The sequence below is a fragment of the Fusarium falciforme genome, chromosome 10 (genome assembly GCF_026873545.1).
Source record: "Fusarium falciforme chromosome 10, complete sequence".
NCBI classification, from domain to species: Eukaryota; Fungi; Ascomycota; class Sordariomycetes; order Hypocreales; family Nectriaceae; genus Fusarium; species Fusarium falciforme.
The window spans coordinates 844,108-859,367 of record NC_070553.1 but is presented as its reverse complement, the minus strand read 5'-3'; the positions used below and the strand labels follow the sequence as shown (position 1 = coordinate 859,367).

The 15,260-nt window shown below is 49.8% G+C and overlaps 4 protein-coding genes across 4 annotated transcripts; 1 reads left to right on the top strand and 3 right to left on the bottom strand.

Annotated features, from left to right (window-relative positions):
- Positions 1–27: 27 nt before the first annotated feature.
- NCS54_01215300 (Carboxylic ester hydrolase) lies at positions 28–1,936 on the bottom strand (the record flags this gene model as incomplete). Its single annotated transcript, XM_053157399.1, has 4 exons — positions 28–357; positions 417–1,171; positions 1,216–1,732; positions 1,781–1,936. The coding sequence occupies 4 exons, from the start codon at positions 1,934–1,936 to the stop codon at positions 28–30; spliced, it is 1,758 nt and encodes a 585-aa protein (XP_053013374.1).
- A 1,082-nt stretch (positions 1,937–3,018) lies between these two features.
- NCS54_01215200 (Hypothetical protein) lies at positions 3,019–4,031 on the bottom strand (the record flags this gene model as incomplete). The annotated part of the gene is made up of 3 exons (XM_053157398.1): positions 3,019–3,143; positions 3,195–3,682; positions 3,733–4,031. 3 exons carry the CDS (start codon positions 4,029–4,031, stop codon positions 3,019–3,021), a joined length of 912 nt encoding a protein of 303 aa, XP_053013373.1.
- A 4,717-nt stretch (positions 4,032–8,748) lies between these two features.
- On the top strand, positions 8,749–11,433 carry NCS54_01215100 (HET domain-containing protein; the record flags this gene model as incomplete). Its single annotated transcript, XM_053157397.1, has 1 exon — positions 8,749–11,433. The coding sequence occupies one exon, from the start codon at positions 8,749–8,751 to the stop codon at positions 11,431–11,433; it is 2,685 nt and encodes an 894-aa protein (XP_053013372.1).
- A 483-nt stretch (positions 11,434–11,916) lies between these two features.
- On the bottom strand, positions 11,917–12,985 carry NCS54_01215000 (Hypothetical protein; the record flags this gene model as incomplete). The annotated part of the gene is made up of 5 exons (XM_053157396.1): positions 11,917–12,041; positions 12,099–12,251; positions 12,317–12,620; positions 12,680–12,889; positions 12,953–12,985. The coding sequence occupies 5 exons, from the start codon at positions 12,983–12,985 to the stop codon at positions 11,917–11,919; spliced, it is 825 nt and encodes a 274-aa protein (XP_053013371.1).
- Between the last annotated feature and the right edge of the window lie 2,275 nt (positions 12,986–15,260).

Sequence of the window (15,260 nt, the reverse complement as noted above, 5' to 3'; positions counted from 1 at the left end):
CTGAGAAGATTCAATGCCCTCCGTCTGTTAGTTCCCAAAGACAGTCAAACCATGCTCGTTCATCCAGTCCATTCCTCCTGCTCTCCAATCATCGACTTCAATATGGTTTCTATTTACATCAAAGACAATACCGTCCCCATCAGGAACATCCGATGAAGCAGAGTAAACTGGCCAGTCTTGGCCATCTGGAAGACCCAAGTCATGGCTTCCGTTGGGATCAAGGTTAGCAAAGAAACTGATCCACGAAGAGGATATCGTCTTGGCTAGCGCCTTGGCCTTTTCCGGATACGTCCCGTTCCCGCCAAATGGGTTCGTGCTGTATCCGTCTCCGTTGATATTGTTGAAAACAAAGGCAACCTAACCGGTCAGCTGTCAGCTCATGCACAGGGATGATACTATTGTGGTCGATGGCTTACCTCTTGGAAGTGTGTTGCGCCAGTGAACGGTGGCAAACCATTTACGGTGACGTTGAAGCGATATGTGTAGCTCGGAACGCCGTGTTTTGCCCAGGCCTTGTTGGCACGACGTCTCTGATACTGCATGGAGAAATCGCCGAACAGAGCGCCCGTTCGTCGATACTGGGCTCCAAGTTGTTGCGCAAAGGTGTCCCCCGGCTCAATGACATGGGGCCAGGTCTCTAGAGACGGGATACCCACTCGCTGATCGTTGGGGTAGAGGACCATGAGTTCATCAACCAACTCATCAACAGACTTACCAGAGTGGATTTCTGCGTCAGCAGGGATTATGCTTTCGATTGCATCCCGCATCTCATCGTCTGTGTTGACTCCGCCACCGTTGGGTCCCTTGCCCGAACCAAAGGCGGATCCTTCATCTGAGTTGGCACCAACAAGTATCGGGATCCTGGGGAAATCTCCATTGGCCACCTGGTTGGCGAGATAGTCGGCAATGAAATCGTGATCCAGTACTGGAGGCCATGGTCCAACACTGCTCACGTTCAACGCATGGTTGATCTCTTCGAAAGGTACTTTTCGTAGGCACTCTAGAGACTCTGGCTTCCCAACCAAGTCCGCACACGAAGTGACGTTACCGACGAGAGCATCGTATACAGCCTGCATGTCGGAGGTCGCATTGAAGCCCCCTGGGAATCTGCCGATGGCGCCGCCGAAACCAGACTGAGCGATGGCACCTCGGAACAGACCATCCCCGCGTCCTATTTCTGTTAGAAATGGCTTAGTCAATAAACGTCTTACTCACCATTATACGCAAAGACCTGAGCAGAGACACTCTCAGCGCCCGAGCTTTCACCAAAAATTGTCACCTTGTCGGGAGAGCCACCAAAAGCTCCAATGTTTTCATTAACCCACCGTAGGGCGAGACGTTGGTCTCGGAACCCGAGGTTGGTAATCCCTTCATCCAAAGCCTCCTTACCGCAGGGGAAGCCGAGAGCAGAAAGGCGATAGTTGATGCTGACGCCGATGACGGGGGTCTTCATCTCGACGCTGCGCTCTACGATGAAGGACAGATTATACCTCCGGTCAGCAGAGCCGCCCATGAACAAGCCTCCTCCGTGGATCCAGACAGCAACAGGGAGGTTGGAGGTATCTTTTATGCCAGCTGGTCGCACGACATTCAGATAGAGGCAGTCCTCGGACTGGGCGTATCCGATCTGATCGGAGCCATAGCCAAAGCAGTGGGACGGGTACTCGACAGCTTGGTGAGTTCCATTCCATGCCGTGTCCAGCTCTTTCGCCAGCGTGAACCGCTCGGGCGGCTAGGCAGAAGTCAGCACGGTGAAGGGGTGTCAAGAACAATATCTAACCTGAGCATAGGGCATGCCAAGGAAGAAATCCTGGTCATACTGTGGACTATAAACACCAGCGTAGGTGCCGTTCTTGACTGAGACAGTCGGTGAAAGTCTCGCGGGCAAGCATATTGCTGACCCAAAAAGTCCAAAGAGAACCAAAGGAATCATCATATTGAGACCGTAGCTCACATAGGAGGAAGTACAAGTAGAAAACAGTGTCTGATCAATCCCGTGGTTGCGTCCCGAAACCACACCTGGACGACAGTACAACCACTGGGTTTATGTATCGGGCCATGTCTCCTCTCCTCCATCGGCTCTATCATCCCGCTCGGTGACATTAACCATCCGAGGTCCCGCTAGCAGTCGTTACAATATGGGTTGTTCTCATCGGCGAAGTGGTTTGGGGCCCCATGGTTTAACCGGTCCCATGACCTCAGAACCGTTGTTGATCTCCGCAAAGGGTGCATTCCCCGCGACTAACAACCCCACAAATCGGGCCTTTTCGACCTACTACGTAAATTTCAAATCCGACGTCAACTGCCGACCATGTTGAAACTGGGGTAAAGGCCCGTTTGGTCGATCATGCCCCCTCTAAATGGAGGAAAGGGAAATGCGAAGCGCCAGCCCCTGTCGTGGGGAGACTCGTGAGGAGACCCCATCTTGGAGGATGGCAACCTTTTGATTCCCGAACACGGATGTATTGATTTCTATGAAAGAGCGAGCCTATACTATAGCAGGTTAAAGGGGTTAAAAGGCCTTTGTATTATTTATAAATAAATCGTAGGGTATGTTTATACATGTAACGCGTGGCCCTTATAATGAGCCTGTATACTCACCGACAAAATGACGGCATCAACACCCAATCGCGTATGACACTAAAACGTAGTTATAGAAACTGCAAACTCAATGTTCGCAACTAACTGAGCATTGTGATGCCGATTGAGCGAAGACATGCACTGAACATGTAAAAACCGTCATGTTGAGCGAGGCCACGGTAACTCATTTAGACTCAAAACAGAATACCTTGACTAGACATCCGGAGTGATATTGGTCAACTTTACAGAATCCAGTTCCACGGCCGCACACTGTTCATTTGCGAGGGAGAGACTCGCGAGTGTCTCTGAACTAATAGATAAACAAGAATCGAATGCCACACAACTGGCGCAATTCATGGATCAACGAATACAGGTTACCCATGCCATACCAAAAAGCAACATGATTTATGAAAGATATACTTGGTTGAGTTGTTCCGATCACCACCCACGGTTTCTCTTCAGCTCATACCACCAGTTACGCAGCATCCAGCCGTCGAAATCAGTAATTCTGCCAGAACTACCAGCCAGCATGATAAAGTTACTAACACCAGAGGGAGTCCAGTCTAGGGTCAAAGTCAGCAATTCAGTGCGTGAATTTGATGTCAGAGACAAACCGTAGAAATCATCCAAGCCAAAGGTATGACCCATCTCGTGAAGTAGGATTTGAATGTCCGAGAGGCCGATGCTGTTCATGAAATACTCTCGACCCATCCTCTGGCCCCAATCACCACCAGCACCACCGCCAAAGCCATCAGTGAGCCACAAAGACTGATCATAGTGACGAGAGGCACCCCCAGGGCACTGGCTGTAGTCCCCGTTCTGGTGGAAGAAGCGTCCACAAGCCGGAGCGCATTGAGGAGCACCCTCACTATCTCTGTCAGTGTAGACATCAATGCCCGACGTTGATCCCTGAAGCAAAGATCGGTCGCGAACAGCCCAACCCACAACGTTGACCTTGATGTTAGAATACGGAAATCCGTCAAATCCATAGACCCACTGGAACCATTTCTGATACTGCTGGTTGTAAACAGTAGCAATCTGCCTGCGCTGGGCTTCGGTGACTGGGGTGTTGGACTCCCACCGGACACAAACATTGATGGATCTAAAATATTGGTTAGCCGCTTCCATATACCAACGAAAGATGATGCATACCCCGAAGTGGCTCTGATCTGATCCCAGCCGTAGTTGCGGAATCCAAAGAGACCGTTAGAATATGTGGCCTTGCAATGATCCCATACTTGTTTCAGTGGCGTCACCAAGTTGGATGGCGGATTCCAGCCGGATTGACGCTTCTCGGGTCGATTCCAAACCCGAGTGTCGCGAGTCTCGTGAGAACTAGTCTCTTGAGCTGGCCAGACAGAAGAGTCACTGTCTTGGCTTTCGGACAAGTCAAGGCCATTGACGGTTAGTGCCAAGGCCAGAATGGCCGAGAGAGAGGCTGTCAAACGCATCAGGACTTGAGTAGAGAGATGAAAAGTGATGTAAGATGATTCGACTTTGTAGGCCGTTGTGTATAGTCAAACGGTTATTGTCGATGCAGGACACTAGTTTTTATATCAGTCCACGTCGTCCGAGCACGTAGGAGCTTCGAGTATCATACTTGGCTTCTGGAAGGATACCTATTAATCCTAATGGCGGGAAGCAAAGAAAAGAAAGACAAATCGCACCAATCACAGTGGTACCAAATACGAAGGAAAAGTCTAATTGGTCTTCCCCGGACCATACACGTCCGAAAGCTATTCTAGGAATAAGCATAGAAATAAACGCGCCAATTATACCCAGGACAAGGATAAGCACCTTCCTGAATGAAGGGTAATACTATATGATCTTCCGGTCTAAGCAATGTAACGCGGTAGTATTGCAAGAGGAATATCTTTTCATTAGAGGATTCTGTTTCGTATAGGTGCCGCTATTTGTGGGATAATCCAGGACGCAGACAACATGGAACGATAAAATTCATCCCAACCCAGTAACCATGGATATTCCTTGCTCTTACACAACTTGTCAAGTTCAAAGCATCCCTGATTTGTCCTGGTTTTTAAATATTGTGCAAACTGTGTGATATGACGCTCGTACCTTTCTCTTGAGCTCATTGCAGATCGGTACCTAGCGCTCCTATGATGTACTCCTATGACGTTAGTATTGAGTTGGCTCTCAGCACTCTTGTGTCACTGGTGAGTGAAACAGACCATATCCAATACACCCCCTCTGTTGGGTCTTCTTTTTCATTACTGGCAAGAATTTCCTGTTGTTTAATCTACTTGTTCCCAAACTCCTGGATTTTTATCCGTTACAGTGTGATTAAACAAGATCCGATCATGCCAATGAGGACGGGGAAGCAGAGGAACTTACAGCCTTATTTCATCTAGACATTTGGCCCTCACAGTGAGACCGTGACTTCGAATGCATTTCTCTGTTTGCTGACATGATAGGTCGGGGTGAGTCTCGGCCGTATCACTCTGCGCCGCCTCCGAGTCCGGTGCCAGGGTCACACCTGGGTCAGCGTAATCACGAACGGAACTCGGGTCCTCGGGAGTGTCAAAAGGAGAACAAATATACTACAATCAAGGTCCCGGATGCTCATTGGGGCGCATTAGGGCAATGCCACACCTTGGCTGTCTTTGTGGCTGTTGATGGATTCGAGTGTGAATAACTGCGAAAGGGCTCTAATCCGGTGTGAACATGTTGTCCACGACCATGTAAAGATCCACTTGAGCTACTGGTGGTGGGCTTTATGAGCCAGGCCATGACCAGCGCTGCCCACATATCAAATGCAATCAAACAAACTGCTAAATAAATTAATAAAATACCCTAAAACCTTGTTTTAAAGTAAACAAATCCGAACTTAAAATAACATTTAAACCTGCCAGGCTGCTGAGTCCGTCTTTGCGGCCTACCCGGAACCTTGTGAGTGCCATATCTAGGGACTGAATATGGCCAATCACGATCACTTCTTACGCCCTCTATTAGTGGGTTACCTTTCGCCACAGCCTCTAATCTGCCAAACACAAAGTAGCTTCTTAATCTCCCCCTTCCCCATCGTCGATAGCGTCATTGGCAGCAGTCTGTTTACTTCTTTTGACGCGTGTCGGCCACCCAACGATATCATGCTTCCTTCTCCACCTTCTGCCTTCGCTCTTCTCCGACCGCCGAGGAATCTGGGGAGTTAATTCGAACTGACGACGCGGACTAGCATTTCAAAGAAATATCTGTGGCTTCTGTGCATGCTTCAGCCCAACACCAATTCAAACTCCTCCCGAGATTGCAGTTCCCAAGCTGACTTGTTAAACACGGCCGATGCCCTGCCGGTGAGCAACACCATCCTTCCATTCAACAAACAAGACATTGTAGAATTCGAACGATTCCCTATTCTGATTCTTCAACTCCGGATATTCATCAAGGCGAGTCCACCCACCAGTAGTCGAATCTATAGATCCTATAGATATCGCCGCCAACTCACACTTTTTCCTTTTGCACAGAAGCCGCCACAGCACAGTTCGAGTATGAACGCGAAGACACCCAACCCACGTTACTTCGCTGTCGTGGAGATTGATGACGGCTTCTCCCTCAAGCTTGTCAACGGCCAGCCTGTATGGCACAGGAATGTTCAAAAACCACGCTCGCTCCGTCTTGCACGTTATAAAAAATGGCGTTTCTTTCATCAGCCCTCTCTCCTCTCCATCGGTCACCAGAGGAATCGGGTACTTGAATCTGCGTTCTGGGTCGCATGGATGATGGAAGAGATTCCTGTCCTTTTGCCAGCCTGGAGGGAGCTCAAGGCTGCAACCTTTGAACCGATCCGAGTCGTTCGTAATGTGTCTGTTTCCTGTATTCTTCTTGACATACCAGGTACAGAACGACTTGGTTACTAGGCCATCCAAAAGACCTTCAGGAGGAGAATTCCGAGTCGAAGAAGCAGAACCGTATCTTTGATGGCGATCCTCGTGAAAATCGGATCTATCCAAGTACGAGAACGCGCTTGCCCAGGGTGGCAAATCCGCCGATGTCTCCAGGTACAGGCAAAACATCCATGACCAACTAGGCACAGATCCCGCGCCCACTTGGTGACGGAAAGATGCTCCACCTGTTGTTCTCCATAAGAGAGCAACATCAAACGCAACTTCAGGGAGGCCAAATAGGAAACCGCCAGGGAATGAATGAGTCAAAGCCGTCGTGATACCGGTGAAAGCTGGCAGGATATCGGTTGGGAAAGTTAGTTGTCTCTGGCTATAGCTGGCCGCCAATTGATAGAACTCCTCCAAATTCGGCCAAGGGGAATAGGGGAAACCGCGAGTATCTGGTGCGTATGTCCCGAGGCAATTTTTCATGCTCAAGTCTTCTAGGGGCGTGCGTTCATGCCACACTACACAATGGCACTCCCAAGTGACCTCGTTTTCATGGAAAAAGAGTGATCGTTGAGAAAACACGAGTTCTTGCAGCGTCCAGCCTCGGCGATTCCACGCTGAGCCCGCGACGAGACCATAGTGACCTCCAGCTGACCAGCGGTCGCTAACCATTGGTGGCGTGACGTCTTTAATTCCTTTCAACCCTTCTGCGGTACGGTAAGCAGCCGCAGCTACCAGCGTAAAGTACGCGCTGCCGTAGATGAAGGCCATGTGGCGAATCTGTTCCTGCTTTGACGCATCATCATCCTGGACGATGCAGAGGCGATCGACCCATAGATATTCTTCCCCGATTCGTCTCACAAAGTCAATCGAATGCCGAAGTGTTCGGGGAAGTTGTTCCCACATGGTCTCAAGAGAGCCAACTTCCTGAAAGGCAAGGAGATTGTCCAATAAAAGCTGGGGCTCATTGCGGTCCGTTGTTCCCCAGACATAGCTGAGAGCGACATATCGGCAGGCTGGGTCGAAGGGCACCAGGCGTTTTGTCCCGACATGTATCAGCCAGCGGGGTAGGCCTAGATGAGATTCATCAGGCAGGCGTGATCTTTGGCAGTGATCGCCATGCTCGGCATCGCACTCTCTGATCCAGGTATGAATGAGCTCTATGTCGATCCACTTCGGATCTGGTGGGCGAGGATCTGGCGGGCGGCGGATGGGCTGTTTTTGAGGGTCCTGATCGTCGAAGAGGTAGTTCCTAAAATTTCTAGGCGCTGGCATAACGTAAAGGCAAGGTAAAAGATGCAAATACTCAGGTCAGACGATCCAATTAGGGCGCTGAGATGAGAATAGACACTGGATCGTGTCGTGCTTGAAGAGTCGTGGCTTTGGAGTGGTGGGGGGTTGTGTGTGATGGGGTGCTATTTCATAATCTCCTGATAGAAGTGCACGAAGAAGGGTCGAAAGAGCTTTGTTTTCCTACGAGGAAGATGACACTCTTATTGCAACAATAAGCGCCCCTTACAGAAAGGGGCTGTGCTGGAACCAACCAGGAGACTGCCCTTTGAGACAGTATTAGTCAAGTATGCACAACGATGAGGCTCTGTATTGTTGTTATGTAAGAAGCATATTCTTTGTTGTTGTGACTGGCTTCTCCGTCTCCTTGGCAAGGCAAGCCCTTGAGTGGCAGTACGAGTTATGAGGGTTGATACGATCGTAATACGTTAAATTCTCGGCGCAGCCGATCTAGCTTGCCCTATTTTACCTAACAGATCACAAATTACCTGATAGGGCCCCGTCGTCCTCGTCGCAGGCTCACTATGGATGTAGTACAAATCCGGTCTAACCAGGGGGGGAAACCACGCACAGCTGAGGGTTGATGTTGATACAGTTCAGCTCCAAGTAATACTTGATACTTTGGGCATAGGCTTCCAAAAAGCCGTGAGGCGGAATGAAGCATGGGTTGAAGTGTAGTGAGGCATTTTAGCATCCACACTCAAGATACAGAGTAGTCGACACCCTGGTAAATACAGATTAGAGTGAAGAAGCTGAAAAACCCCGGACTTGTTCAACCAATCATTCAAACACCGTCAACCAAACTCGGCGTTGGCGAGGCGTTTCGAGTCTTGGCAGCGTTTCATGAGGAGCGCCACCAGCGTCTATGCAGCAGGGCAGCCTACTCTTGACTGTCTTTGCGTGCCCCAAATCGCTTCTTTTAAGCCTTAGAAATAACGGTAGCGCCCCCGCGCTTCTACTGTACAATGTTAACCACACTCGTCTATTCAACATACGTCCCAAACCGTCAACGTAGACGGTAAGACCGTCAAAGATGTACAAGACCCACATCCTTCCCACACCGACGTCCATTAGGCTCTTGGATATCATCGAATCCCGAGACGATGTAATTCGATGCTCCATGAGCGTGGTTGATCTGGAAGATGAGGGTCTCGAGTTTGCCGCCATCTCATACACTTGGGGCGACCCCATCACAATTCATGAGGACCCGATGCCAGATATAACCGGCCTTACACTGGAAGAACATGCAGACCAGCTACCTTTTAGCTACTTCACTTCCCCAATGGGACCAAATGGCGAGCCGATATGCATGGTCGATAGGGCAAAACTTGATTTCTACGCCAATTACGACTACATCCCACGTGAGGAGTTACGTTGGCAGAATCGCTCGTCGAGAGAGGTCGAAGTTGATGGGAATCGGGTCCCCGTCGAGGAGAACCTGTTCCTTTGCTTTGAAGCGCTGTTGAACATCCGAAAACAACTTGATGAAGCTTCAGGCGGCGACAACGACCAGGATTCTGACAAGAAGTGGCCTCCTGTCTGGGCGGATGCCCTTTGTATCAACCAAGCCGACTTGGCAGAACGCGCCTCCCAAGTCAAGCTGATGGGCCAGCTATACAGAACAGCGCGCTTGGAGTATGCCTGGGTGGGCAAGCTTGACAGGCTCTCACACCGGGCGTTGTTAGCGATGGGTACAATTCTAGATTTCGACGCCACCCGCTCCCATGCACGAGACTCGTCCTATCCCGAGCAGGAAGAGGTCACGCTCTCTTCAGTTTCGGGAATGACTGTGGTGGACTGGTTTGCCCTTTTCGCCCTCTTTCAGCGATTGTGGTTCCGCAGGGCTTGGGTCGTTCAAGAGGTGGTTTTTGCGCACAACATACATATGATATGCGGTCCAACAGTTTTTGACATGAGTTTGGTATTGGCAGTCGTTGCATTCCTTGAGGAAACTGGACTTGACTATGAGTTGTGCCAGCTGGGCAGTAACTTTCTCACCGATCGAGCCACGTCTGATCAGACTCAGCATTGGGAGAAGCTGGTTTCGTTCTCGTCCCAATCGCCGAACACGGTGAAGGAGCTGCAAGTCAATCCACGCGACGCATTATCATTCATCCTGGGGTGTCATCGTACCCGTGCACGCCTTGGGCTCTGCAACGCGGGCATGCCCATGGTTTATCTACAAGATCGCGAAGAACAGAGTCATCAGTCGTCCATGAGCAATCGATGGCACGTCGAGCTCCCTGAGACCATCAAACTCGCTGATCACGATATTATACGCGAGTATAGCGAGGAGTTCAAGGTATATGGATTCAGATTCGAACGCCGACCATTACACTTGCTGTCTGTTCTCTCTCACTTCCGCGATCTTGAGGCCACCGACCCACGAGACAAGATCTTTGCCTTCCTGAATCTTGCCGAGGATGACCTTGGATTGGTACCAAACTACTCTGCAGGGGTACGAGACGTCTTTATCCAGGCAGCCAGGGCCATGGTCAACAAGCGCAAGGGCTCTATACTCGCTGTTCTATCCCACCTGCAAGACTCGTCAGACACCGGGATACAAGGCCTTCCCAGCTGGGTGCCCGACTTCAGTGCCAGGCTGGGCCGGATCCCATTCGACCAGGGTGGACATGATGACCGCTTCTGTGCCGGGACTAGTTTGGAAATCGATATGGAAGATTTTGGTTTCCATATCAACCCTGATGACACTCTCACCGTCAAGGGCATCAAAGTGGACCAAGTCGCAGTGTCGGCACAGCTAGGCGACGACGCCGTCATCCAGGCTTTACGGCTGGCACTTCGCAGTCCACCACGTTACCCTATCAATCCAAGGGCGTGGTTCATGAACGGTGACCGTCATATACGCCCGTCGCGGGCAGTAACGCGGGTAGAAGCTCTGTGGCGTACGCTTGTCATTGACAATCTGACGGAGATGGAAGAAGACTATAGTGGTCTACAGTCGAGAGACAACCTCGGGATAGGTTTCAGCAACTGGATCTTGACGGACATCCTCGAGGCCCGCGATCTGCTCGCAGAATGGGCTAAGCTTGAGCAAGGTCAGTGGACGCGGATACTCATCGAGAAATCCTTTTGCACTCGCATGGCTCTCTGGTCGGCCATGTATGACGGAAAACAACTATCCGACGAAATGGAAATTCCCGATCTTGAAAAGGTTCTGGAAGATCAAACGGGAAAAATTGAACGAGAATTTAAAAAGCCAGATGAGCATGAGGAGGAGGATGACGATGGTCCTCTATCCCAGCGAGAGTTCCTCCCCACCGCGACACATATTCGCGAGTGCTTCCACGCTCAAGTAGACGAGGCCCAAGGAGACAAAGACCCTCTTCGCGGAAGATACAAGAGACCCTCAATGCAACGACTCACACCCCTGGAGAGGAGGAAACTTCGCAACTTTGAGAAAAACATGCACAGTGCTACCGAGGGGCGGAAGCTATTCATGACAGAATCGGGGTTATTCGGACTGGGCCCAAAATCTCTTGGACAAGATCCCAGTAGCAAGGATGAGGTATGGATCCTGATGGGGGCAAGAGTGCCTTTTATTCTGCACCACGTGGAGGGTTGCAAGTATCGGGTCGTGGGCGAGGCATATGTACACGGGATAATGTACGGAGAGGGCTACGACTACTATACAGAGTGGTACGATTGGGAGTATGGAGACAGTCTCATCGGTGTGGAAGACATACGCCTGGTCTAACGTAAGCTCTATATACTTCGTTTTACTCTCTGGGCTTGGCAAATGAAATAGAAATATGTGTCTCGACATGACAAACTCGTCATCTGTCGACTTCTCACGGAACTTTGGTATAATGAGACGAAACCCAAGCGAGCACGGGCCGCTGCTTTTACGACTTGATGCCTGCTGTTTCTAGCATTATGTTCACGGTGATGTTAATATTGTGTTGGTCGTCTTCTTTGTTCTTGTGCCTGACTTTGCTTTTGTGGCTAGCTGCCAAGGGAAAAAAAAATGACATGATAATCAAGGTCAAGATCTTGTGGCTACACAGCGAGACCACCATGATCAATAACACATTATTATCTTAACTTGAGCCAGACATGCCATGCTACTAAGAAGATGATAACAAACAAAAATGAGGCGACTAACCCTCTAAATTTACTTTAATAACAAGAGAGATTCAATACCTACTAACAAGCAGACTCCATTACTTTTACACTTTCCCTAATTCTTTGCATCTATCACCACATTGGTAGCCTCATACTTGGAAGAGCGGTTTACAAGCGGCTTCAAGCCGGGTAGAGACACAACAATATTAGCCAGTGCCATCTCAAGCATACTGAGAGGGTCTGTAAAGAAGTCGTCAGATAATCATATATCGTCATGAATGAGTAGTTATGACTTACAAACAAGATTTTCCTGTCCGGTACCGACCTTCAGAGTCACGAATCGGACAATAGTGGTACAGATAGTGAGGGTTCCAAAGACAAATGTGACAGTGACACCAGTTGAGGGCTTGATGACACCCTGGATCAACAAGATAAGAGGAAGAGCGTAGACTAAAGACGCGTTAGTTAGTGCATGCCAAGATGTGTTGGGGAATGAGAGAGACGTTATAACTTACCGGCAATGTAGCAGGCCAGGTTCAGAGTGAAATTGAGAATGAATGGCTCGGGCGCGTAGAAGACACTGCACGCTCCATCCTCCTGAGACCACTGAACGGAAACGTCCTTGCCACAGAAGAAAGTGTCGTCCCAAAGGATGGCCATGTATGACATGCAAACAAAGGCAGTGATTCCGTAAAGCGACTTGCGCATGACAGAGCTGATACCAGTGGAGGGCTGGAAGTAAGCCCAGTAGAAGGCCAGCATGCTCATTTTGGGGAAGCCCATACCAACATCGTAGAAGTAGTTGGAAGCAAAAGAGATCTAGAGGTATCGTGTGAGCCATATCCAAACGTAATCTGTTGCTTGCCAGGCAATATTACCTTGGACAGCGTCACGGACGGCTCCCAGCTATCCATGACGCCAAGTTGGAAGGTCAAAGTATCACAGATGATGAGCGCGAGGGCGTTGAGTGCGGAAATGATCAGAAGAATTTCAGACCATGACAGTCTTTCTCGCTGGCGGAAGAGGCGAGCGTAAATACGCAAGCCGACAAAGACATATGAGACGGCCAACAAGATCCATTCGGAGATCTACATAGCCTTGTGAGTTTATGGACCGTGAAGCCTGGCTAAGAAGACCAATATTTTACTTACCATACAGTCCTTGCCATCGATAAAAAATGCCATTGTGAAGGGCCGCAGGCTTCTAAATCAGATCAGGAGGAAGTGAGCGGTGGTGGTGAAGGAGAGTGAAGAACAATTGGTGCAGGGCCGTAGGTTTGCTTTAGTTTAGATACCACGACAGCGCTGGGTTTATTCGGCGAAAATCACATCGGCTAAGGAGAAAAGAAATTATCTGCAACATCCAGGTCCCGCCCTGGCTCTGGTGGAAGGATGGATTTTATCCGCTGCAGGTGTACGGCGTAAAGCCGGACGAACAACCAACAACCAACACGTCTCTACCAAGTCATTGCATCGCGGATTTAACTGAAGGAAAACCCGGAAACAGCTCAATACACAATGCGAATATCGACTTGCACTGTTTCCTTTCTCGCCCACGATCCTGAGTAGTCGCTGCTTTAACCTGAGCTGGTGGTGAGCTCGGGTGAGCCAACAAAGAAATGTGGGCCGGCGGTTCTGGTTTCGGCCCCCGGTAATGGACAAAAATAGAACAACCCCACAATAAATAACCTCACAGATGCTAGCTCATACTACGTATGGCTTGCTCAACCGTTGCTTTGATGAAATTGGAGATAAACACACAGCATCTCATTTTCAGTTGCCGGTATATTCCACTAGTTGAGATTGTCATAGAGTTTATGTTGATTTCACAATCACATCCATACCATGCTGACCAAGTGAGAAACCTCCGGCACCAGACCTACATGGTTGCTTATCCAGGACGTTGAGTTGATAGTTGGTAAGTCCAACGACACATACGGACAGCTTCTCTACCACCCCCATAGAACGCAGAGGAATCAACACGGCCAACGATAGATCACTTCAATCTGCCTTGTCGGCGTCGGGACGTCACCGGGTTAGCCTGATGACAGCAACACCGAGGCAACCATACCCACGTCTAGGCGCCCTTACACAGCCGAGATAAACCGGAAGGAAGGATACCGGCTCGGCCATTCCTTGAGATGGAAGGTAGTATAGGGGGGCAGTGGTCCGAGATGATCGTGGCGAGAGGGCATTGGATGAAGTCTCGGTGGCTAATGATGATGGCGGAGTTTATGCCCCTGAGCGTGAGATGGCAGGCGCATGCTTGCGCCTCGGAAGAACGGTTAGGTGTTTTCAGATGAAGGATGAGTATATGATACTTGAATACGGCCTTGATTGACAAAAATAGTATAGTGAGCCCCTGAGATTCAACTCGTGATATTCCAGGGGCGTCAAACTTAGTTTTCTTGCGGTACCGTACACTTGCGCCTCAGGCTGCCCATGGATGCCCTGGGATAATACCTGGATGTAAGATAAGGCATGCTGAGAAACATCTAACTTTGTCTTCGGGTTGGTTGAGAAAGATCCGCGGAGTGATCAGGCCCCTCCGATGGCTGTTGTTCTCATGTCATCCTCACTCTGATGTTCCGATGCTGTGCAATGCTTCTGACTCTGCCTCACTTCCATTTACCCGCCCTCTCATCGGCCCGTCCGAAGTCTGCCTCGGATTGGTCACATGTTGAGCACCAGGAGCGTTTGCCATGTGGCCTTCTGCTTCCTCTCGGTGCTGCCTGGCCGATTGGAGATCACGAGTCGTGGGCGAACAGCCAACAGTCACGGATACATGCTTGTCCGGTATCTCCGAGAACCCTGCCTTGCCAATGAGAGGAATCCAATCCTTGGAGATGAACAAGATGACGCGTCCAGGAGGTTCTTTTATCTGCACAAGTCTGTTGGTGTGACTCGGCAGTTGGATGATTGGCTTGAAGGAACGAGACGGTCATGCGTCGCTTCCTCGTGAGTAGCTCCCCATCTCGGACTTGGAGAGGTTGGTAGGAAGAAATTGGGCTGGGCTCCTGCGGGCTATAGGATCTACACTATTCAACTACAAGCATATAAGCCGGACAATGCCACCCATCTTCCTCTTAGCCGTACTACGACCAAACCACTCATCTCTTATCTCCCCAGGCACACGGCAACTTAAACATGGCATTCGCCATTTTGATGCAGAATCTGGGGCAATGCTTTGCTTCTCCTGCTTCTCAGGTGGTCACTGCATCGCTGTGCGACAAGAAGGCACTCCTGGATTCTGGGAATCCAAGGAAATGACAATTTGGATTCCCTCCGATGTCGACGCTGATATGGAACATGAAGACAACGATGAGGGTCGAGACTTCGACGACTCGTAATCTTGTGCAACAGTTACCGTACGTCAATCAGCATCCCATGCCATTTAGGTAAGCCTTTGACATTATGGTTCTTTTCTCCTGTGAAGGTCCTAACAACTGATGTGTAGATA